Source organism: Cyclopterus lumpus, chromosome 7 (genome assembly GCF_009769545.1).
Source record: "Cyclopterus lumpus isolate fCycLum1 chromosome 7, fCycLum1.pri, whole genome shotgun sequence".
Taxonomy (NCBI): Eukaryota; Metazoa; Chordata; class Actinopteri; order Perciformes; family Cyclopteridae; genus Cyclopterus; species Cyclopterus lumpus.
The window spans coordinates 17,704,046-17,728,060 of record NC_046972.1 but is presented as its reverse complement, the minus strand read 5'-3'; the positions used below and the strand labels follow the sequence as shown (position 1 = coordinate 17,728,060).

Below are 24,015 nucleotides of genomic sequence, written 5' to 3'. Positions count from 1 at the left end.
CACAATTTAAAATGATCACAACGATTATGAGGGTAATGCAAGAAGAGTAGGTCTCATTGATAATAAAGGAGCAGCATGAGTTATGCCTTCAGGGGCCACGACTCATCACTTAATGGCGGGTGAATGGTGGGTCTCAGACATTACTATCTAAAACACATCCTTCCAAAGACTGCACACTGTGTTATCCATCATAGGAATTGCATCATAAATGGTAATAGAATATTTGAGGGCTTCCTTTACCTGAAACATACAATTCCTTAGATCTTGTTTTACATCTTTTATCTCAAAGGTGTCTCATGGACTCTAAATGTAAATTAGTATTCAATAGTGACGGTCGGCAGCCATCTCTCTGTCCGTCAAAGTTACAAATGACGTCCTGCTCTGCGGTCAGTTTTCTTTTTTGCGCCCCTGTCTGTCGGATACCTGTCACTCGATTGTCAGCCAACTAAATAAACACATAGGTAAGGCTTCGAGTATTTCCCTCTACACCCAACAGAGTGAGGTGGCTCATGTGCCACGCCTTATTAGCTCACACTTTTGGTGTTTTCAGTGAGTGTGAATTAAAATAATTTGGACAGATGTCTTATATGATTTCTTTCCAACTTGCTGAGACACATATCTTTGCAGATGTTGCAACACCCAGTTATTATTGAATATGTTTCTCTATTGCAGTTTACACGGACGAATGGTGAACATATTTATTGTCTTCAAGATAGCTGAAGTTATACATACATGCATACATACAAATAGGGAAATAAAAGCATGATATTAATTTTACATGATGCAAACACATGTGACTTGCGCAAAAAGACTTTCATTAAATTACATGACAGATAGAGCTGCAATCAAATGAAAAGCTTGAATCAACTATGATTCATGATTACTGCCAAGCATACCACAAGGACATATTTGCACAATGACAACTGTTTTCCCACCTCACATGCATGTTTTAGACTTACAGTCAGTTCCCCTCACAACAATAAAGATACTGTTAGGATATATATACGCATGTGCTTTAGTCTACATAGCAAAGTTAAGTGCAGTTTGTTATACTAATATGCTCCTCTTATTAGCTCTTTTCAAAGCTGTTAATGTCATATAGATTTAAGTGCAATGTAATTTCCTATGAACCTCTGCACTGCCACAGCTGTGTGAACTGTAAAAATAGAACCTTTTTTTAAATGTTTTTGACAAACAAATTGCTAAAAGAAATGCATTTTAACGTATATTGCATGTGTGTGTTAAGTTGCAAGAAAAGCGAGAAGTCACGTTAAATGTCTGTAGAAAAGGATTCACACTCCTATTGCCATACTTGTCAATGCATTTACATGACAACAAATACTTATATATTTATATATACGTATATCTCAATGACCTAACCGTTGAGCATTCCAAATCACCACTTGTATAACTACCTATTGTGCGTCTTCCTCACAACTTGCTTTTGTCTTTCCAGTCACTTTTCTTTGCATATTGTAACTTCTAAACAGCAGCAAAAAACAAACATAGTTAAAGCAATTCAAAAAGAGTTGAAAGGAAATTGAAACAGAGAGACATAAAGATTGAGTGAGAACAAGAAAGAGAGAGGGAGTCTGTACAGGGAAACTTCACTGTTGGTTTTGGTTTCATTTGGCCTTCTCAGCTGCTGGAGCAACAGTGACTGGCTCTGTCTGGATCCCGGCATCTGTCGAGTTACGTTTCTGACCCTGGAATTTGAATGGGAAAAGATGTATCATTAAAATATCTACATTAATAACCCATTATTATGTATCTGCATTTGATGTAAGTCTCCTGTAGACACATTGTTCTTGATGCTAGTTGTGGGGAACATTATTAACGTGAGGCCTTTGTTTTTGTTTTGCTTCTTTTTTTTTTGTACCTCCTCATTTTCTCACTTGTTCATGAAGCTAAAGCGCTTGCAACACTTGCAGTGCTTGCAACACTGCATGACATATGAGTCCGCTGATTCAAGTCAAATTTATTAGCTGGAAGTTATTCAAACTAAACGTTACAAAATAAAAGTAGGGCCAACACCTTCAGTTACTTAATGAGTTGCTGCTGCCATCTAGTGGAGATACAGCTACAACATATTGCAATATGCAGGGTCATTTGAGTTAAATCAGAATTAACAATCAGCAACGTCTCTGGGGGAAAGTGATGCTTTCTTTACCAGAATTTTAAAGAAGCTCCTCTTCTCCTGTTTTTTGGGCGCATTGGTTGCATCTCCTCCAGTTTTGGAGGCCACTGAAGCCGGTTTGTTATCTACAACTGCCTCTGATGACTTGGCTGCTGCTTTGGGTTCCTCCTTGGCTTTGACTGTGTCGACGGCTGCAGCTGGGGCAGGGGTCGCCTTCTTGGGATCAGCAGCCTGAAAGTGTTATGGTGCATCATGAAGAACTGAATTATTCCTGTCCACTCATTAAGATCAAATGCACCATTGGAAGTGACATTAAGATGTACCAGCTGTTAGGATCCAGCGTGTCTTAGTGACCTCAGCACGATGAGCGATGTTTATGGAAGCACAGTTATGATTTTTAAATCTAATAACAAATGGAGGAAAATGCCTCTGCGAATACAGTTCTTTTAGAGCACTTTTAATACCAGATGTACTTGATGAAATTACTATGCATAATGTATTTATTCTCCAGAGGTAATTTTACTGTCTTTACCACTCCAGTTGATCAGAGGAGCCAAACTCCACTCGTGGAGGCTGCCTGGACCTTTGTGGTCATGTGGTCTAACAGTAGCTCACATTCACATGAATCTGTTACTTTATATTTAATAATTCTACAACGTATACTCAGACATTTTCAGACATTTAAAAAACCCATGAAGACTTATGTGAATAGGTCCTTACTTTAGACTTGAAGAGAGAAAAGAAGGGTGATTTTGGGGCTGTTTTCTTTGCTTCCTGGACAGGCGGTGGCGGTTCTGGCTTCGCAGCAGCCTCCAAAGTGCCAGCTTTTGAAGAGTCCACCTTCTTTTATCAAAACGGCAGAGAAGAAAACACATATGAGGTGTTTACGAATAAAAGGTAGGACCAGGATTGAAGCTGACAGAATAAAGGCAGCAGCTGCCACCTGTGAAGTGAAAGAAGAGGTAAAAGGGGGGAGGAGGGTGTCCAGGCAGGATCAGAGCAGAAAAGAATCTGATACAAACCAGTCCCTGTAAGCAAAGAAGCCCACCACATCATGCACAAAAGTAAATAATGTCTGTGAGAGAAAATAGGAAAGGGAACGTCCCCACTGAAGATTCCTCCTTTTAATGAATAGTTCAACACATTGGGAAATAAGGTAATTTGCTTTCTTGCCAAGTGATGAGACGATTGATACCATTTTTAATACTTTTTATATACTGTACGATTGAGGAGACGGTTAGCTTAGCTCTACATAAAGAATGGAAACAGCTGGAAACAACTTGCCTGTCTCCGTCCAAAAGTTAGGAAATCCAACAAAATGAAAGTGGAAAGTAAAAAGAACACAGAACGTTAGTGAGCTTTAAAGCTGCCCAGTGCTAGAGCCAGGCTGTTAGCCAGATAAGCTGTTTTAGCCTTTATGCTAAGCTAAGCTAACCGGCTGCTAGCTGTTGCCTCATACTTAACCAACACAGTTGAGAGTGTTCGACTCATCTAACAAGAAAGCATATAAGCGTACTTCCCAAAATGTTGAACTTTTTTAATTTACCTCAGCTTCTACCACCAGCTGTGGTATCTCTTCCACCATCTGCTGGAAAGGAACATTATTTGTCTTAACATCGATGTAAATGCTGTATGAAATGCAATGAACCATGGGCTGACTCATCTGTTGTCAGGGAAATGTACCAGGTACAAAGATTGATGATATAAATGGATGAAATCCTTTTTAAAATGAATGAATCAATCCATGAAATCATAATGACTGCAAATGCCAAATTGCATGTGTGTTAACCTAAAATAAATAAAAGCTTTTTTTGGTTCAACATAATATGTCGTAGAACAGAGTTGGCAGCAGAGCGAAGAAAAGTAAGTCTTTCTGCTACAACTGGCTGTGCCACCTGTTCTGCTGTGTCATGGGGTTCAACATTATTTTCATTCTGAGCAGATGCAAATGAATAAGAACATATCAATTTTATTTGTTTTGCAATTTAGAACATGGTGATGTTATATAATCAGAGGCTTATTCTACTCCCTAGAAAAGACCAAACCCCACAATTAAAAACTCTCCTTTGATTTACCTTGACTTCTACAACAACTGGCTCTGGCACTTCCACTGGTGTCTCCTGCAGAGCAAAGCTACTTTTTTTATTCTGAAGAGATGCAAATTAAGATGGAAATGTGAACATTATGTAATTTACTGTATCTGGTCTGTGTGTTGTGACCACAGCTGTAACCAATTATAAGATGATTCAAAACAGGACCCACTGTACTCAGTGGGAGGTTTGCTAAAAGAGCATTGAGATTAAAACTCACAATAGAATACATTAACAATGCCTAAATACATACATCTGAGAAGATTGAGCATGCTCTCTAATTTACCTGCACTTCTACAACTGGCTGTACCTCTACTTCTACTGCTGGCTGTGGTAGTGCAACCTTGTTTGTCTGCAGGACAGTGAGGGAATTGTTATTGTTAGTAGAAGCAAACAAAACAGAAAGGAAATGTCCTAATTATGAAAAGCTTCATATGTTAGCATGACAATGAATACGGACTGATGAACTGGTTAAAGGAATAATTTGACATTTGGGGAAATGTTTGTATTTTGTCGAAAGTTGGTTGAGAAAGTAAATACCACTCTCATGACTGTGAGCTAAGTATAAAGCTAAAGCCAGATTATCTTAGTTTAGCATAAAGACTGGAAGCAAAGGGACACAGCTAGCCTGGCTCCATCCAAAGTACACAAATAGCCTACACCTACCAGCGCCTGTGAATTTCCCAAATTAGGGAGTATCTTGTTTGTTTGATTTGTTAAAAATGTAAGTGTAAAAATGACAAGTGGTCTTTCCTGGCTCAGACCAAACGGACTATTCAACATGTTTATAAGTGAGCTTTAGAAGTGCTTGTACTGGTTTCACCCTGTTTCCAGTTTGTGTGCTAAGCTAAGCTAAGCTAATTGTTGGATTCTAGCTTCATACTTAGCTTACAGAAATGAGAATGGTATTGGCAAGTGAGCAAGATAAGTGTATTTCCCCAAATGGCAAACCTTTTTTTAACGGAATGAATCACTAATGCAATTTAAATGTTGTGAATGTGATGTATCATGAAAATATGGACATGAGGCTTTTTTTACAGCGAAACTCTTTGACCGAAGTCACGCTATTACTATTATTACATGTCTAGCTGCAGAGTCACATTTTTGAAAGAGTCCAACATAACCTGATTCGTCTGGATAAGATTCAAAGGAGTTTACAAATGAGCTTAGACAATTGCGTCAGGGTCCAATTTGAAAACAGCTAATTGTTCAGTTTCTGCCACCTCCAGACAAACCAGCTCTTGTTCAGTTAGTAACAGGATGAGCCATGGTCAGTTTGAGACCATAATAATGTGCTACTGTACCACTGCTGCAGACTTGGCCGGGGCATCGGCTCCACTTGCCAAAGCACCCTTGACTTTGGATGCCTTGACACCCAGCAGTACCTCAAATTCACATACAGTATGTTCCACACTAAATTATAATCTGACTTCACTCTGGACCATGCACTCAAGTATACATGAATGACCACAACGATTTTGTCTTGCGATCTCCGGTGTGCTCTTCATTTACCTTTGAACGGAAGAAGTTGCTTAGTGCTAATTTTCCTTTTGAGGACTCGGGTTCCTTCGCAGCAGCTTTTGGTTCTTCTTTTGGTGTGGGTTTGACAGGTTTGGCAGCTGGTTCGGCCTTGATTTCCATTTTTGGTGGCTCTGGAGGAGGTGGCGGTGGGATAGACATTCCTTTGGATGCTGCAGGCGGCTCAGATACTTGTGCAACCTATTCAAGAGAGCGGGTGTTAGAGTAATGCTTTGGAAAGTAAACCGTTCACATAGTCCCCTTCAACAGAAAATGCATTTTACACAATGACAATTTTAGGTGAGGTATGATAAGATAAATGCAGAGCAGTGAACAAGTCAGTTTAGCAACTCAGTATTCATCCAACATAAACTGTAAAATGAATAAATGAGTATGTACAATGCAACATTAGAAAATAAAGTAGAATTCCTGGAAGTAAACTAAATCCAACTATGTCCGGTAAACATGTGCTTTCTTGGGAAATAAGAAACAAATTATAACACTTTATGGGCATTGTGCTCACAGTAGTAGTTGTCGCTGGTTGGTTCTCCTTCTGGGACTATTTGGCAACAAAAAAAAGGAAGCAGTTAGAGAAATGATGTTAAAGTGAAGCAAAAAGAAGATCTGCAAAAAAGCTTTTCTGCATGTTCTATAAATAAATTGGAGAACCTATTGGTAATAACGTGTTTTTTGGAATCAGAGATATGTATAAAGTATGCCAGCTATGTAGCAAAAACAGCGTTAAGCACATAATCAATATACTGTATAACAAACTCGTCAAATGTTAAACCCCTAACATTACTGAGTTTACTGATTCGGCTTTGTTTACCAAAATTATAACGATACAAAACTGGATAATGGAAATCAAAGAAAACGTTAACTATTCTGAATAATCCCTCGGTGGTACACTCATGATAAACTAATATGGTTTATATGAGATATCATGCTTCATAAACATCTGGTCACCTGGTCTTTTGTGGCAACAGGAGTAGCTGTTTCCTTTTTGGTTATTTTGGAAGTCACCTATGGAACAAGGAAATAACGATTGACGGTCTTCAATCCCTTTTATTCATGCCAGACATAAAAATAAGACGACAGTGCCCGCCTTCAAATGTTAAATCTTAATTTCATAGAGCTGAAAAGCTCAGTACTGAGTGTGACTATTGTAGTTAAAACAGAAAAATAATTATTTAGATAAAACAGAAGTCTTTCATGAATGCAGACGTAGGCCTTTATGGTAAGCTAACTGAGGCACACTGAGGTCCCTGACAGAGCACATACAGTACATGCGCTGTCATTGTGACAGCCATTGTGCTCCGGAGATGGCGTAGGCCTGCCCTCGCTCTATCTTCACAAATCTCAACTTCCAACTGCACAGGGCTCCCTTGTGAGCTCACGCTATGGGTTGAACAATAGGCCACCACATTCCCGCATGTTCAGAGACTTGATTAGCATGGGGCTAGTGCAATGGCAACTCTTTAAAACGGCATGAATCCAAAAGACAGCACTATGAAGAGGAAATACAATAGCTGCTTGTTGTAGGCTTTTCCATCGGGCACTGCAATAATGGCAAATTTAGTTATGGATACCTTTGCTGCCAAAAAAGTTGCTTTTTCATATACTTCAACAATATGAGGACTCACCGTCCAAATTCAAACACAACATCTGTTGTATTTGTTATCACCGCTTTACCAGGCAAATTTACTCAATTTCTGGACTGAGGCCATAAGTAAAAATTAAAACACTTTTTGTTGCCTTCAGTAATATTTAGCGATAACAAGGGCGGAATGTTTTTTTCCCTTTTGATTAAAGCAATTCTTCAATACATTTTTTGCCAAGCAGTCTAATTTTACAAGCAATTAGAAGTGCATGTAAACCACACTTAATTTCTCAAATCGTGTCACTTACTATTGTTTTGAAGAAGTTCATAACTGTATTCTCTTCTTCTCGGTTTTCCTCAGGTTGACTGTTTCCGTTGTCCGCTTTCTCTCCCTCTGGACCCGAGTCTAGAGTCACAATCTCTGGCTCCGTCAATGACTCTGGCTTTAGGTCAGCTGTCTCCTATACACCATCACAAAGAATTAGCCTTTGAGAATCACGTTAGAGCAGCGTCGCTGATAATGCAAGCAGTGAGTGTCTTAATCGCAGCATTGAGATGGGAGTGCGCAATTCCAACCATGCCTCTGCCTACTCGGGGCATTGTCAACAATCAGCCTTTTATTAATGTGTGTGTCCCACCCCTCACTCATTGATATTCAACAATGTGTGAGAGTTTTGCCCTGAAAAATGTCAGGAAACTCAAATACCTTGCTATGTTTTGATGGTGGGTTATACAGCACCAACTAACTCTGATTTTACGATCGTTAGTAAATCTGTTCGCTTTCATGTTCTTTCAGCGTCGACTGATTCAAATTTTATATTCCTTTTTTAGACAAAGTCATGCTTACCCTTCCTTTTTTGAAAGCAGGCAAATAGATAATGAACAAACTCATGAATGATGAAGACGTTTTCATTTTTAATTTTATTGGAAAAGGCTTTTGCACATGTGTTGATGATATATATAAAACAGAGACCCTTTGCATTTTTTTTATAAAACACAACACATCATTTTACAATTGAGTTACAATTACTACCACATATCATTCAACACATGCTATCCTGGAGGCAGACCAATCATTTTCAAAACAAAAATTCAGCCAAATCTTTCAACATTTTACTGGTGTTCTTGCTTTGGGGCTACATGAATAGTAATATTAATACTGTACTGTGTAGGTAGAGTTCCACCAAGCCTGGATGCTGATTCATCAACAACTGATATACAAGCCGACTGCAACCTAACAGCTAAAGCTTCCGTGTCTGTTCTTGTGACACTTTGTGAGTCCGGTGTTGAATCTGTTGAGTTCTCACTTGATTCATTCTCTGCCTTCTCGTCAGTCTCTCCCTCTACGACGACCTCTGGTGCTTCCTCCTCTGAAGTCCCAAGGTTACATTCAGCTGTAACACCATCTTCTCTAATGATTTCTTCCACGATGGCCTCAAGAACAGCATCAACCCTCTCAGACACAGGCTCATCTGAAGTGGCAATCTGAGAGTCTTCAGAGTTCTCCTCGATGGCAGAATGATCTGTTTCGTGCATCTCTTTCATAACTTTGTCTTCAATTGTCTGGAGAATGACCATCGGCATGTTGGATTCAGGTTGACACTCAAGAAGGCTCAAACTCTCCTGCACCGGCTCCTCAGAAACGACATGATCGGAATCAGTCGGCACGTCGGACGGGGCAACGTTCTCGTCGTTGGGTTCCTCTTGGATCAAAACGCAGGGCTCGGGCTCTTTGGTGGCGTCCATCAGTGGCACCTGTGCAGGTTCCTCAACTACGTGTGTGGTATCTACCTCAACTCTTTCTGGCACTGCTTCACATTCATTGGATGAAGCCTCTATAGCGTCTTCATTCGTCTCGTCAGCGACCGTCTCTACTAGCTCCTCTGGAATAGCAGCGCTTGCTTCTTGTTCTCCGGAAAGGGCCACATAAGTTGTTGCAGTGATCACCTCTTCACCCAGGGGGAAGCCATTATCCACTGTAGCCTCCTGATGAGTGAGGTCACTAGGTTCTAATTCTCGAGAGAGAACATCGATTGCTGCCTCCAGCATCAACTCAGCATTGTTTTTGACAAATACAGGACTTGGTTCTGTTTCTTCATATCGTTCTGGTCCCACATCAGCTTTCACATCTTCATCAACCTCAGCCTTCTCAACTGAAGTACAATCTTCAGGAATAGATTCAGGCTTGATTGCATCATCAGGAGAGCTTAAAGTATCTTCAGGAAGCTCCTCAATGATGACAAGCTTATTCGACTGAGGTTCAGCTGTTTCAGTCAGCACTACATCGACTGACGCTCCTTCACCATAGTCTTCAGCAGTTACTTCTTCTGCGATTGGCACTCCCATGTTTACAGAAGCAAAGCCAGTGGATTGAGGTACAGCTGCGAAAACCAGTTTCACACAATCTGCCACCACTTTAGGAAGGCTGTAAAAGATCTCCAACGGCAACGCTTCTTCAATATCATTTTCCTCTTCTATAATGGATTCTTCTGGCTCTGCAGTAATGCCTGGCTCAGTTTCTTCACACCCAATCACGCTCTCTTCTTCAGGATCATAGTTTTTGATGTCAGTAACTTTCACCCGTTCCGTTCTGAACACTATATTCCTATACACAATGCTTTCCATGACCACTTCTCCATTGATGATTCCAGCCGTGTGGTTGTCTCCGGGCTCCTCGTTGGCAGCTTCCTCAACAAACTCCTCAATAATGACACAGGCCGACTCGTTCAGAGGATCTTCTTCAGTTGCTGTGGCCTCCATGGCGACTACTTCTTCAACCGGGCCCTCGATATCCGTGGTGGTGTCATCATCGTCATCATCCTGACCAGTTTGGGTTGAAATATCTGCTGCAAATGTTCTGTTTGTTTGTGTTGATATTTCAGCTTTTCGACGTGGACATTTAAAGTTCTCTCGGTGCACAGCGATGATCACGGTGGCAGCTTCCTCTCCACTTGAGGTTGACTCCTTCATCATGAAAATCAACATTTGTGTTTAGATAAAATACAGTTCTTTGTTTTATTCCGGGACACATATGACAACCATGTGCTTGATCACATTTTGACTGAGACAGACGAACAATTATCGAAGTTGAGGAATTTTTTTGTGATTGCAGAAATTATTTATTTATCTTTTTTTCTATTTGTTTTTAGTATGGTTTATGTACGGCAGAAACTGGCTTACTTGACTGAGGGGCAATTTGGCATGCAGATGGTTCTATAGATTAAACAACTTTAAAATATATGCATTATTCTATGAACAAATCCAATGAAAAGACCAAAACTAACTATATAGTCCCGTTAATCAATACGGGCTGCTTTTCTTAGCCAACTATCTATAACATGAAAACTTCAGATTTGGCTAAAAAACATAGTTTTAATATTTAGAGAAGGGCTAAATAATAAAAATAAAAAAGAAGAAGGAAATGCGACTCAATCAGGAATATATACTAGATTTGTTGAGGACTTTTTTTCAGTCGTGGATAAACACACATTTGTCTCTCTGAGTATTTCCAGTGTCTTTGTCTTTTTATGGGATTTGTTGACAATGACAAGAATTACCTTGAAAACAAAGATGAAAAGTATACTCACTGTCTGTGGATCGGCGGCAGGAAGACCAACATCCGTTTGATCTTCATTACTTTCCTTGCGCTCTTCCTTCTGGATGATGGTTTCAACGATTTCAGAAATAACTGGAGCGTCAGCAGGTTCACAGCCTGATTCAACAATCACAAAATCATTTGATTGAGTGGCACAGTTTAACGAGAGGGCCTTGCTATTGTGCTGCACTGTGGTATCACAGTTAACTGCAAAAAAAAAAAGAAGAAAGAAAAATGTGAATAAAATGTAAGATTGGATTCCACATTTTGGAACATGGAATTACCAAACTAATTGCTCGTTAATCTTCTTTTTTTTCCATTTATAGATCAATATATGTACCAGTTGTCAAAATGTTACTAACTGGGACTAAGTTTGGATTTATGTCATGTGAAGTCCATGTTGCAATAATTTGCCCCACCTAATATTTACTTATGTGTGTACATCTGCTTCACCAAAGAAAGTCACAGCTGTCCCCACTAGTACATATCAATGTTGATTTCAATATTAAGCTCTATGCATGCAACATTAAACTCATGCATGAGATCTACTTGTGCAGTGCTCTGGGAGGTAAACATGGGCTAAGTGACATTATCATTATCTCCAGCGTCAACATTAGCTTTCGGACAAAGTCAAGTCCCAGTAGGAATCCTTGTCCCAAAGACTCAAACCACACCATGACAGGACAAATAGCGGCTCCTTGTCAATGTCTGAGACTACGCCTATAGTTTACATTGGAAGTCACAACACTGAGTCTAGCAGTGAGTCACTGTATTGACGGAGCTTTATAAAAGTCCAAAGGACTAATCCTGCACACACATGCAAAGATCTGCCGATGTCCAGTATTTTCCCACAGAGCAAGATACAATGATACAATTAAACAGAATAAAAGATTTGCAGAAAAATAACAAAATCTTTTCACCATTTAACAGTTAAATCATTAAAATGTTTTTACTTTTCAATTCGTTATCTTGACGAGAAAAGATCATCTCACACACTCACCAGCAATCTCCATACCATTGGGTGAGACGTTTGCAGAGACGCCGTTCGCTGATCCATTTTTACACTTCTCAGGAATCACCCCATTCTATGAAACATAATAAAGAATTATGGGTCTGTGTTAGCCCCACAGCTTGTAAGACATTATCTACAGTGGGTTACATTTCAACAGAAATAGGGGTTTTGACTTTAAATGAACGCCTGAAAAACCATGTGAATCTTACCACTGATTTAAAGGCAGCAACGTTATTTATACTACAGGTACAACATAACATAACTTTTAATCGAACGTTACCTTGTTCAGCTGCTCTTTGCTCTTGGAGTGCTCGTTTCCCATGTTTCTGCCAGTGGAGACCTACAGACACAGTCTTTTTAACACAGACTCAACTGAAACAAAAAGGGAAATAAACAGAAATGTAGTTTTCTTATGTTGCATAAACGAGCAAAAATACACGGGAAGTAATGAAAAATGTCTTTCAAGTGGTTAAAGAATGTGTACATCCATTCACACTGTAGTTTGGTATCTTAACATCAGTGTCATTGAAATATCCTACCTGGTTACACCTCTGGAAGTCAAGCAAGTGAAATCCTCCCTTAGAAAAAAATGATATGGAAAGAGTCGGTCACTGTGTCAGTAAGATGTACTTGCTCTTCCTATTCAGCTGTCTATATAAGCTGTTACCAACAGCTTATATAGACAGCTGGTGTGCTTTAAAAATGGGTGGGACTGTTTTTAAGTAATCAATTGCCTTCCTTTAGTAAAATGCCAAACAGAGTGTCGGTGCTCTCGAATACTAGCTTATGGTAATCGCACTGTGAATTCTCTGATGAAACCCCGACATGATGTAGTTACACTGTAAACAATCACACTATGGTAACACGGCACATTTCTGTTGACAAATGAGAAGTAACAGGATGTGTCTTAAGGATATTGGCCTGGCACACTTCCACCCTGCCAAAACAAAAATACATATGTTTGCACTTTAGCCTGGATATTTATATTTTTTAAGTGGAAAACTTTAAGCATGTTGTCATTACGAGCAGTATTTATTTATTTATGTATAAAGTATTTCTTTGATATTATTTGAGAAAGAGCTTTTTGATTAGCAAAGAACAGCTATCTGCTTGATTATCAGAGTTAATCAAGAAGCACAATGAGCTCTGTAATGAAATCACCCGTCTTTAAAGCCTTTCACATAGTCATGTTTAAATGTCTTTGAGGGCCTCCCAATACATCGATACAGACCTGTCAGCGAGGAGTTCAGGGATCAAAGACAAACTGACTTTAGTCCATCAACTGATTTCTTCCTTCTTTTATTATTCTCATCATTTGCTTTGTTTGCTACTTTTGAGAATAAATGTGCTTTGATCATGTTGACAAAAGCCTCTTTATGCAAATCAACCAAAGGTTGTTTTACCACAAACAACAGCAAAATAAAGTTCTTAAAAAGAACTTCAAAGCACATTTATTGAATTTATGACAAGGCCTGGAATCCATGAGCACAATGTCTCAATTGTAGCCTATGGCCTGCACATTGAAGTGGGAGTTGGATTCCCCTGTTCGGATTGTGCACTTTTGACTTCCTTCAAGGCCGCAGCTGAGAGACCTCAAGCAAACTCCTCATGATGTACCAACGCATGTCAGCCTACTAGTTTCAGTAGTCATGCCTCAGTGGCACGACAAGACAAAAAGCCGCCTTATTGTTAGAACTAGAAAGATTTAGTCAAGACAATAGATTGTTCATGATAATGTCCAGTTGCAACAACATTTAATAAACGTTGATATGGTACACTTCACTCATCCTCTGCAGCTAGTTGAAATTGGATTACATGTAGCCTCACAGTGCTCCAGCATCGCAGGTCTATTCAGTAAATATTTGAGCTTGGGTGCAGTACTGTTTGCTGTAGACATATTACAATGCAGCAGTTCCGGTTTATACAATAACTTGTTTGACATATTGTAAGCACATTTCTTGAGGGTTGATTAATGACCATTAGACACCAAACAGGCTGAATTATGCCCTTATGCATTGGTGAAATTGATCAAGTGCCTTGTGTTATTAGGATGGATGTAAATGAAGGACCATATTTGATACCACATTATACTGGCCTAATTGGTTATGTTTTATTTTAAAAGCACATGTGCGATTGAGGGGAAACCAACACATGATGATAAATGGTAAATAAAAACAAGTAGAAACTGACCAAATCAAGCACTTTACTGCCATCGTCACCGTCGTGCTCTTTGGTTGCCGCGCCACTAGGTGGCGGTGTAGCCATATTGCTCGGTTTAGAAACACTGTCTTTGTGCACTCGAGGAAGCCATGATGGCAGCCACCATGAAGGGACCTGTAGTAAGTATTAAATAAAGATAAATTGGATTGATTCTCAGAGACAGTCTGTTGCGGTCTCCTTTGACGGTTCATATAGGAGAGTAGAGGTGTTTGCGGGGAGGAAAGCCTTAACGGCTGGTGCTCGTGGTCTCTGAACCACGGCCACACCCTCGTGCAGCTCATGTCAACGATTGTCGTGAGCCGCCGTTAAGTGTTAGCTTGATAGCTAGCGCACGAGTTAGAGGTGTCATGTGTTTATGCAACCGAGAGCCCAGCGAGACAAGTTACCAGCACACAGATAATGGCGATGAGTAGCTAACCGCCGGCTGTGATATTTGGGGACAGTGACTGGCCACCGATCAAGCTGTCGTCTATAGCTAGCTAGCAAGCTAACCAATACGTTCATATGAATGCTAGCGAAGCTAGCATTTGGTTTGGCTGGTGTTCGTTAGCAGTGGCAGAAGTACTTTCAAATACCGTTAAAAGTACCAATACCACAGTGTTGATACAAGGTATCCGTTCACAAGTAAAAGTATTGCATTAAAAGTGTTCTACTTATAAATATAAAACGGTTAGTATTATGATTAAAATATACTCTAGTCTCAAAAGTAAAGGTACTCATTATGCAGAGAGGCCCACTTGAGAATAATGCAACATTTTATTATAGACTTTAAATTATTAATGCGGTAGGTGTCACCTACATGTTGCCGCTGTTCACGCTCAGCCTCATTTTAACTACTTTATACACTGTTGGTATACTTTATTTAGTGTTCCCATATACATCATGTAGGTTAGTGGATTAAGAGAAATACAGTATTTTCCTCTGAATTGTAGTGACATAGAAGTATCAAGTAGCAGAAAAGGCTAATACTTAGTAACTTTCGTTCACTGACTTTTGCCACAGCTTTAACTTCTATCCTCATGTTTGCAGGCCATTGAAGAAGTGAACGTCACATTCGCAGATCAGCAGAAGATCAATAAATTTGCCAGGAACACAAGTCGGATGACGGAGCTGAAAAATGAAATCGAAGCAAAGAAGGTAAGCACAGAGTGTTGTGACCACCACACACACCATGTGGTCATATATGTTTACAAAAATCATATTTAGAAATGAGTTGGACTATCCTGTGGTTTGGGAATACTAGAGTTGTGTTCAGACCTGATGTCTCTAAACTGACTGACATAAGATATTAACTACACTGAGTTGAAAATGTATCAAACAAAGGCAGTTGATTGGAATGTTTTAGATCTATTTTAAAGGCATACTATGCACTAATTGCCGCTAACTGTAAACGCAACATTAGAATTTTTTTTCCCATGCTTTGTTGTAATTGATCTTGGATGCTTGCGCTTAAATGGGGACTACACCCCCAGTGCCCAAGGCTTACACCCAAACAGAACAAAATAAAGTACGGGCAGATAGAGCAGGGTTCTGCAGATACACACACTGATGATTGAGAGGGATTCTTTTTGTGCGGGTCTAAACATTGTTTTTAAGGAAAATGCTGCATAATCTCTCTTTTTAAGGAGCTGTTTAATATACTCAATGGCCACTTTGGTTTCCGTTCCTAATTTGAATGTGGTTCAGTGAGAAGTGTTTCTAATAACGAGGCTACACCCCCTAAGTTTAACATGGCTTCATGCTCATTGAAGCCATAAAGTACAGTCTTTAAAAACAGCCGTGAAGTTGAATCGACTCTAATTCCACTGAAACCTAATTTGTTTGGATAAGTTAGTTAAGTGTGTAATAAAGTGCAGCTGCTAAATCACTCATACTAATTTGTTAACAGCCCTAATTGAGACTAACGATCTGCTGATGTCTCCCTTCAGAAATCGCTTCAGAACCTGCAGGACGCCAGCGATGACCTTATGATGTTAGACGACGACGCTCTATTGATCCCATATCAAATTGGCGATGTCTTCGTCAGTCACACCCAGGAAGAAACACAAGAGTTGCTGGAGGCTGCAAAGGTAAGTGCGTCAGACTTGTAATCATCAGTAAAAGAGCCTCAACAAGTTTAAGGCCTGTGAAGTTTTACACTGATGAATGATATAAAAAGTAATTTGATGAGCAATTGGACTTTTGACCGTAAATACATCAGCTCTAAGATTAGTTCACTCATTTATTTTATATTTCGCATTAAAACAACTTTCACCTTACTTGGCTCTTTTCATAATAGTTTATTTGAATATAGAGCCAAACTACATGCTTTATATTAAGTTACAATTTGTTTATTTGGCACAAAATAAAAAAAGCATCTATGATTTCCATGTTAGACAATTTTTGATCAGTTAGTAGCTGTTAATTAAAAACAACCAAAAAAATCATGTCACGTCTCAAGGTGAGTGAACATAACTCACCAGGTGTTATTTATATGTATTTATGTTTTCGCATACTTCATGCACACGTTCACGCCCCATAATATTCTATTCTTTGCTGTGCTTTCCTACCTGGTGGCCCAAAATGAAATAATTAAAGTGCACACAAAACTTACTAACACTGCATATGGTTTGACAAATGTGGTGAAAGCGTTATTGATGATTAGTTTTAGTGCCTTGTCAGATACAACTCAATGCCTATTCATTTATGCATCCTGCTGAGCTGCTGTAAATCGCAAATACATTTAATTTTATTTAATTTAGCTGACGCTTTTATCCAAAGCAACTTACAATCATACACCGTAGACACAGCTACGGGGAGCAATTTAGGGTTAGCAGAGCTGGGGATTGAACCGGCGATCCTCTGATTGCTAACCACTGACCCACAGTTGTCCCATACACAAAAATTACTCAATAAATCTGTCAGAATACTTTGTTAAATCTGACAGTGTGTTATTTGTGATGCAGTTTGAAAACAGGTATTTGGCACATATGCCACAATGTTGAATGTAAACCTTTGACACAATCTCCAAACATGTAATATATATATATATATTTTAGTTTTGAACAACTTGTATCCAATACGAATATATAGTTCAATACTTGTGCTTGTCCTAGATTACAAATGCAGCCTATTTTAACCATTTTTAGTTCACTTTGATGACAAGCAAATTATGGCATTCACAATGTAGAACTATTTATTTTTGTAGATACAAGCACAGACGAGTGGTCCAGTGCATTAAATCAGTGATAAACCATTCAAAGCAGTTTGGGGGCACTTGATTGTCCTTGGGAGCGGAGCGTGGCTGTATCAGTGCTTCATAACTGCCAGCTGTAGAAAGGGAAGGCATTGACCTTCAAATTCGACCTTGTCCATCCCTCAGGACTTCCCTGTCCTGTCCTTGTGTCTGCTGCTGCTTTGTCCCATTCATTGAGTTATACTGCCTCTGAGCTGTCTTAACAGTTAACAGCACGTTACGTCACATTTTCTTCTGTCTTCAGAATGTGTTTTAATAAGTCATCTAATCATTTATTTAAACCAATTTGTGGAAATGTCCATTGTTGCTCGCCTCGTGTGGGGAAATTGTGGCGGTTGTCTTGTAATTGGAGTTTATGTACTTTAATCAGGAAACACTGGAGCAGGAGGTCAAAGGCCTTGAGGATCGCGTGTCAGCGATACAGCAAGTACTGGGTGATCTGAAGGTCCAGCTCTATGCCAAGTTTGGTAACAACATTAACCTGGAGGCCGATGAAAGCTGAGCTGTGAAATGGACTTTGACAGCTGCCCCAACACAGACTTTTTCATGCAGCTCTCGTATCCGTTCCACGAAGCGTTTGCCAAACGAAACATCCAGTAGGACTCGGCATGAACGGCTTAGATTTGTAGCTCCTGGCTTTTGTTTGCACCAACTTATGATTCTTCATTTTAGCTCTGGCAAACTAATTCACAAGGACGACAAAAGAAAATATTTGGAGATAAAAAATAAATGCACATAATTTCTAACGTATTGTATTTCGGCCCTTAATTAACGCTCATGTTTTCTTTTTCTCTGTGGATCAAAACTAAAGTAAAAAAAAGAAGAGAAACAAAACAGTTGTGTAGTGTTTTAACATGTGACACATTTAACATTCTTGGCTTGTTTCATTTGTGAACTCACTTTGTGTTTGACTACCCTAAAGGAAGAAACTGCACTGAAGGCTGAAATCCTTAAAGAAATAACATCCCCTTGAAAGTCAGAATGTTGTGGTGTTTCCACATCAAGTCAATTGGATTAAATAAGTACCTGCTGTTACTGGTCTACATGGTTGTCTTTTACAAACTAGTTTAGAAATATGAAAACTAGATTCCCCCCCACTAGATTGAGGCTGGTCCATCAAAGTCAAGTGGTTCTTGTGTTTACTGCTTTACACACCGTCGGGTAGTTTAGTTCGGTTAACTGGCCCCTCAGCAGTCATAAGTAAATCTGAGGGGTCAGGTATGATTAATGGGGTAGGAAATAAAAACAAAAGCGGTCTGCCACACAAATCTATAGAGATTTTATTTTGCTAATCTTTGCTTTTTGTGAAATACTGAATAAGTTGACACCTAAGGGCTTCTGTGATTTAATTTAAATAATCTAAAACTTCTCTTTGCTGGAGCTGCTAACTCCTCACAGGCCAAAACAAACATGACAACGGGCCCAAAATACACGCTGTGTTTTTGGTAAAGGGGTCACAAGCCAAAATAATTGCCGTCACCTTTTTAATGATGAAATGTCATTTATAATCTCATTTTGTGGGTTTTTACATACATTATGAAACTGAAAAGTAGCAAACTTTAGCCGTCGATGTAAAAAGCACAATATTTCCCTCCCAAATATAGTGGAGTTGAAGTAAAAGTATCAAAAATGGAAATGAGTACAAATGCCTCCAAATTGTCCTGAAGTACAGTACTTGAGTCAATTTGGGTCATCCGTTACTCTCCCTTAATGTATTTAATTTAACTGGCGATAACAAATGCAAAGATAACTAAAGAAAGTATTTGTTAAACTAAAACAAATCATCAGCGCTCTTCCTGAGGATTTCCTCACTCAATTCTTATTGTGACTGATTGTTCACAAGTTACATCTTCACACATCCTCCCGTGGCTCAGGTCCACTGATGAGTGGGAGATCTAATGCATCTTTTAATGGTGACAAAGGGGAGGAAACCATTTCCTGTGCACACATTGGATCGGAAATGATTAGGGCGTGTGATTCTTGACAATGTGTGGGTTAAGCAATAACACATAAATCAACATAGTGTTGGTTAAAATGGATGTTGCTGGTGAGATTAATAAACAAATGGGTTCACTGTATAGCCATATTACAAACAATTTATATAATGGCAATTCAACTTGGATTCAAAGAACAAACACAAAGCTAGCATATCACTTGGAAATAGAAAATAAATCTATATTTATAAGTACTCAGTAAAACAAATCTGTTATGAATTTATTTCATAGGTTTATTTAGACATGTATGTGTGTATTGCAGCGAACAGGTATGCAACACAAATGCTGGAGAAGAAATGAGGTGAGAGAAAGTAACAATATACATAATCATAATAATCCAAGTAGTCATTAATTAAGCTTTAGGCCTGAATTTGAAGTGATTTTCAATGTGATGGCACTTATTTCCTAAACAAGATCTAATACAGAAATGAGTCAACATTTTGGAAGATTCAAATAATGTTCACATCAAAATTGTATTTTGTTAGTGTAGTTACTGTTGCAGCAAATCCAAAACATGAATCATAAGGCATAACTACCCTTTTCTTTCTCATCTGAATATATTTGCCTCATTTCTTCCAAACATTCTCTGTATATGCAGGATTGTTGGTGTCTCCCACAAATAACAACAATGAATGCACAGACCTCATTAAAGTGTGCCCCCAAGTGTGGCCTGCATGTGCTAATAAAATATCTGGGGGAAAAATGGGTAGCTTAAAGTTATAGCAGACACCGCTGGAGGATCAAGATCTCAATTAACAAGTTTCTCCTCCCGGTTTCCTGTTGAACATTCACAGCTATGATTAAGAAGAGCTCCGCCCACAACGACTTGTCTTTATGCACAGCTTGTTAAACCCCCGTCTCAGAGGATCACACATGGAAATGACTGCACTTATTTCCCCGTTGGCCTTGTTTGCTCTCTCTCTCTCTCTCTTTCTTTCTGGTTCTCTTTATCTGTTCGTTTCTATCTGTCCTCTCACTCCCCTGCTTCCTCTCTAATGACACAGCTGTTGATATTTATCAATTGTGCAGTTTGGGGTGAACTTTCAGTACATGTTGACCACTTTTAAATTGGTATGCTGTTCCACTGTAGCTGTCAGTATCGCTCATTTGTCAGAGAAGGTGGGATGCAGTTTGCAGCGTTCATTTAAGTTAAGTGTTTTTCAGCAAATACAGCTTTTAAGTCCTAAAATATGATTCTTCTATATGTTAAGTTCAGCCACGAAGACATTCACTGACCTCATTGGGATATAAAATATGTTTATATGTATACATATTTATATATATATGTGTGTATATATTTTTATGTATGTATGTATATATATGTATATATACTGTATATGTATGTATATACATGCATGCATATACGTATATATATTTATGTATATATGTATGTATAATTGCATATACGTTTATATATATATTTATGCATGTTTATATATATATATATATATATATATATATATATACACTATGCCAGGGTATATGCATGTATTATGCATGTTTATATATATATGTATGTGTATATATGTGTGTGTATATATATGTATGTATGTATATATATGTATATATATATGTATATATATGTGTATATATATATGTGTGTGTATATGCATATATATATATGTATGTATATGTATATATGTGTATGTATATATATATGTATATATGTATATGTGTGTGTATGTGTATATATATTGTATTCACTGCCTCTTTTCAGACTGCAGTAATGGCAGAAACAGACCAGAGGGTGTCTCTGTCTCCCCAGTTATGTCACGGTTAAATCAAATAGCTTCATCCAGTGTCAAGATGAGCTCTTTGAGTTTATTGGATATGGCTGCACATTGTAAATATTGGAGAAATACATCAAACGTGTTGGTTTTGAAAGAAGAATTCTGAATGAGACGTAGAGAAAAAAAATACAGAAATATCAATAATTAGTGGATGCTTTGTAAATATGAGTCATTCAGCTCCTGAGATGAGGTTCAAAGTGTGATAATCCCCTCTACTTTCTCAATTAAGTACAATCCAGTTGTCATTGTCTGCTTTCCTGGTAGCTATTGTCTTCCACTCAAGGAGTTTGTACACACTTCATCATTTTCAGCACTGATGCTCAACTGAAAAATTGTGTTTGCTCCCTGTCTCTTAATGTTAGCCTGAATGTCAGCAGAGTCAACCCAGACGGTTTGAAGAATCCATCGCAGCTCCATCCATTCTTCATCACTTTCAGATGTTCTGTCTCAGCTTTTGCTCATTACAAGTGAGGAGCAATCACAGAAGCATAATGCAACATGCTTTCTGTAATAGGCCATGCAATTGATATTGTGGCCATTAATACGAGTATTCACAAAATAGAAAACCTCGCGGACAGCATACCGGTATTTTCCACACTTTGGCCTTTTATGAAACTAGAATTCTTCTTCTTATTTCTGTCTTTATTGACTGCTTGTTATAAAGACTGACAGGAATCACAAGGAAAGAGAGGAAGATGACTAGCCTGGTCAGAATTTAATTATACGATACACAACTTAAATGGAGCTGGAACGATTTATTGATCAGCTGAGAAGGTATCAGCAACTACTCTGATAATCGGTTGCAGCTTCTACAGTCCCCTCTCTGTTTTGTATCAATGTATATTTAATATTTGGGGATGTTGTACTGTTTGGTGGGACAAAATACGGTATTATCATGGTCATTTGTTCAGTATTTTATGAAATGTTTATCGACGAAACAAATGGCTTCATATACAAATATATCTACAGATGAAGTGATAATAATAATTATTGTGCCCTGGAGATCCCTGTAGTGGTGCAACTCATTATGAGGGAATGCCATCCAAGCTACATCATGGGCGTCAGGAAGAGAAGCACACAGTGAGATCGAGTGTGCGAACAAATGACGTGGATCATTTAGGAAGCAGCACATGGGGGCACACGCTCTGCGGATGGACCAAAAGCCTTAAGAGAGACGTTCAAGACTTATTATTTTTTGATAATGAATTCCATTGCTGCTCTTCCTGTGGACGGGAAGTCTGGATTTATCTGTGGAGGCTGAGCACTATGTCGGGATATCTAATGTCATTCATTTCATTACTGTCTGTCAAGTTGATCAGCCAAGACAATAAAGGCACAATTCCACTGCGGAAGCGAATTAATCGTGTGTGTGTGTGTGTGTGTGTGTGTGTGTGTGTGTGTGTGTGTGTGTGTGTGTGTGTGTGTGTGTGTGTGTGTGTGTGTGTGTGTGTGTGTGTGTGTGTGTGTGTGTGTGTGTGTGTGTGTGTGTGTGTGTGTGTGTGTGTGTGTGTGTGTGTGTGTGTGTGTGTGTGTGTGTGTGTGTGTGTGTGTGTGTGTGTGTGTGTGTGTGTGTGTGTCATCAGTGCAGCAATCAGGACTTATAAGTGCTTTGAAAACAAATTGGTGTCCCAGGGCTAACATCTAGTGGTTTATTTAAAGATGTGTTTATCTTTCATTTATGAATTGGAAATTAAAACTTTCACTCATGATGATGCATGAGTGAAAGTTCCGTCTAGAATGCCTAAAATGTGTTGGAGTCTTAGGTAGTAAGTTTCCATCAGTTATCTACTTTAACCAGTGGCTGCTAATATGCAAAGAATATTACTTTGGAGAAGCATTTCCATATCCACTATGGAACAATAGACCACATAACTTACCATATAGAAGACAGTAGAATGCCTCCAAATGTTTCAATGAATATCATTACCAAAACCTGAATTTATGTCAGTTATGGTGCAAAGACCTTGAAGAAACTGACGCATTCGAGCTGTTGGGTGACAATTTGAATTGCACAAAAATATATTTCTTAATAAGGGATGGACAATTGTGTCGGGATGTTCGGCTTCCCCAGAGGATTGAGCCCAATGTTGTTCGTGGTCCCTTGGGTTTTCAACCAACGCTACTAGGACGGACATTTTTAGGTTTTACTGAAATGTTTCAATAACTATTGGATGGATTACCAATTTAATGCAGACATTCATAGTCCCCAGATGATTAATTCCAGTAACTTTGGTGATTATTTATAGATATAGACTTTTCCTATATAGCTCCACCATGAGATGGATGTCTTGTTCTTGAGTGAAATGTCTCTACTACTGTTTGGTACAGCCGTTCATGTTTCCCAGAGAATTAAGCCCAATGTTGTTCCCCTGACTTTTCACGAGGTTGACATTCTTATTATTTTCTGAAATGTCTCGGTAACTTCCAAATGAATTGCCATCACATCTGATACAGACATTCGTGTCCCCCACTTCATAACAGTTGTTACATTGGTAATCCTCTGAGCTTTTATCTGCTATCATCTGGTCAACATTTTTATTTGTCAAATACTTTGATTTATGACTAGATACCTGCAAGTTCTAACAACTATTAGCATGTAAACATGCCAAGCTAAGGTGTGGACAATGGCACACTTTATATGTGCTAAAAATTTGCATTTTTACGTGATCATATTACAGAGTGCTGACGTTAGCATATAGCTCAAACCACCTTGGTCTCTGAGCACAGCCTCGTAGGCTCTTAGTCTTGTTGCTAACAAGGTGTTAGAGTCATATCACCACTACAAGGGGGGGGTTATTTTTTACTACACAGACCACAGGGCAGG

The 24,015-nt window shown here is 38.8% G+C and overlaps 2 protein-coding genes across 4 annotated transcripts; one reads left to right on the top strand and one right to left on the bottom strand.

Annotated features, from left to right (window-relative positions):
* Positions 1-692: 692 nt before the first annotated feature.
* Positions 693-12,724, bottom strand: bcas1 (brain enriched myelin associated protein 1). 3 transcript variants are annotated; one of them, XM_034536524.1, is made up of 14 exons: positions 12,492-12,724; positions 12,233-12,324; positions 11,941-12,025; positions 10,933-11,057; positions 7,654-7,806; positions 6,712-6,768; positions 6,269-6,304; positions 5,740-5,946; positions 4,514-4,579; positions 4,213-4,257; positions 3,684-3,722; positions 2,858-2,980; positions 2,171-2,368; positions 693-1,706 (listed from the first exon to the last, which is right to left on the bottom strand). In XM_034536524.1, exons 2-14 carry the CDS (start codon positions 12,272-12,274, stop codon positions 1,626-1,628), a joined length of 1,257 nt encoding a protein of 418 aa, XP_034392415.1. In that variant the 5' UTR covers positions 12,275-12,324; positions 12,492-12,724; the 3' UTR covers positions 693-1,625. The 3 variants fall into 3 exon arrangements, with proteins under 3 accessions (XP_034392415.1, XP_034392414.1, XP_034392413.1); XM_034536523.1 differs by having other exon boundaries at positions 3,684-3,725; positions 12,233-12,292; XM_034536522.1 differs by having other exon boundaries at positions 3,684-3,725; positions 12,492-12,723.
* A 1,478-nt stretch (positions 12,725-14,202) lies between these two features.
* Positions 14,203-18,442, top strand: pfdn4 (prefoldin subunit 4). The gene is made up of 4 exons (XM_034536561.1): positions 14,203-14,291; positions 15,202-15,309; positions 16,101-16,241; positions 17,778-18,442. The coding sequence occupies exons 1-4, from the start codon at positions 14,262-14,264 to the stop codon at positions 17,907-17,909; spliced, it is 411 nt and encodes a 136-aa protein (XP_034392452.1). The 5' UTR covers positions 14,203-14,261; the 3' UTR covers positions 17,910-18,442.
* The last annotated feature ends 5,573 nt before the right edge of the window (positions 18,443-24,015 follow it).

Bases quoted from the DNA above. Each gene is read 5' to 3' on its own strand.
- pfdn4 (XM_034536561.1), top strand. From the start codon at position 14,262: ATGATGGCAGCCACCATGAAGGGACCTGTA. The intron at 14,292-15,201 runs GTAAGTATTAAA...TCATGTTTGCAG, and splicing joins CCACCATGAAGGGACCTGTA to GCCATTGAAGAAGTGAACGT. The intron at 16,242-17,777 runs GTAAGTGCGTCA...TACTTTAATCAG, and splicing joins AGTTGCTGGAGGCTGCAAAG to GAAACACTGGAGCAGGAGGT.
- bcas1 (XM_034536523.1), bottom strand. From the start codon at position 12,274: ATGGGAAACGAGCACTCCAAGAGCAAAGAGCAGCTGAACAAG. The intron at 12,026-12,232 runs GTAACGTTCGAT...TATGTTTCATAG, and splicing joins GCAAAGAGCAGCTGAACAAG to AATGGGGTGATTCCTGAGAA. The intron at 7,807-10,932 runs GTGAGTATACTT...GATGGTGTATAG, and splicing joins CTGCCGCCGATCCACAGACA to GAGACAGCTGACCTAAAGCC.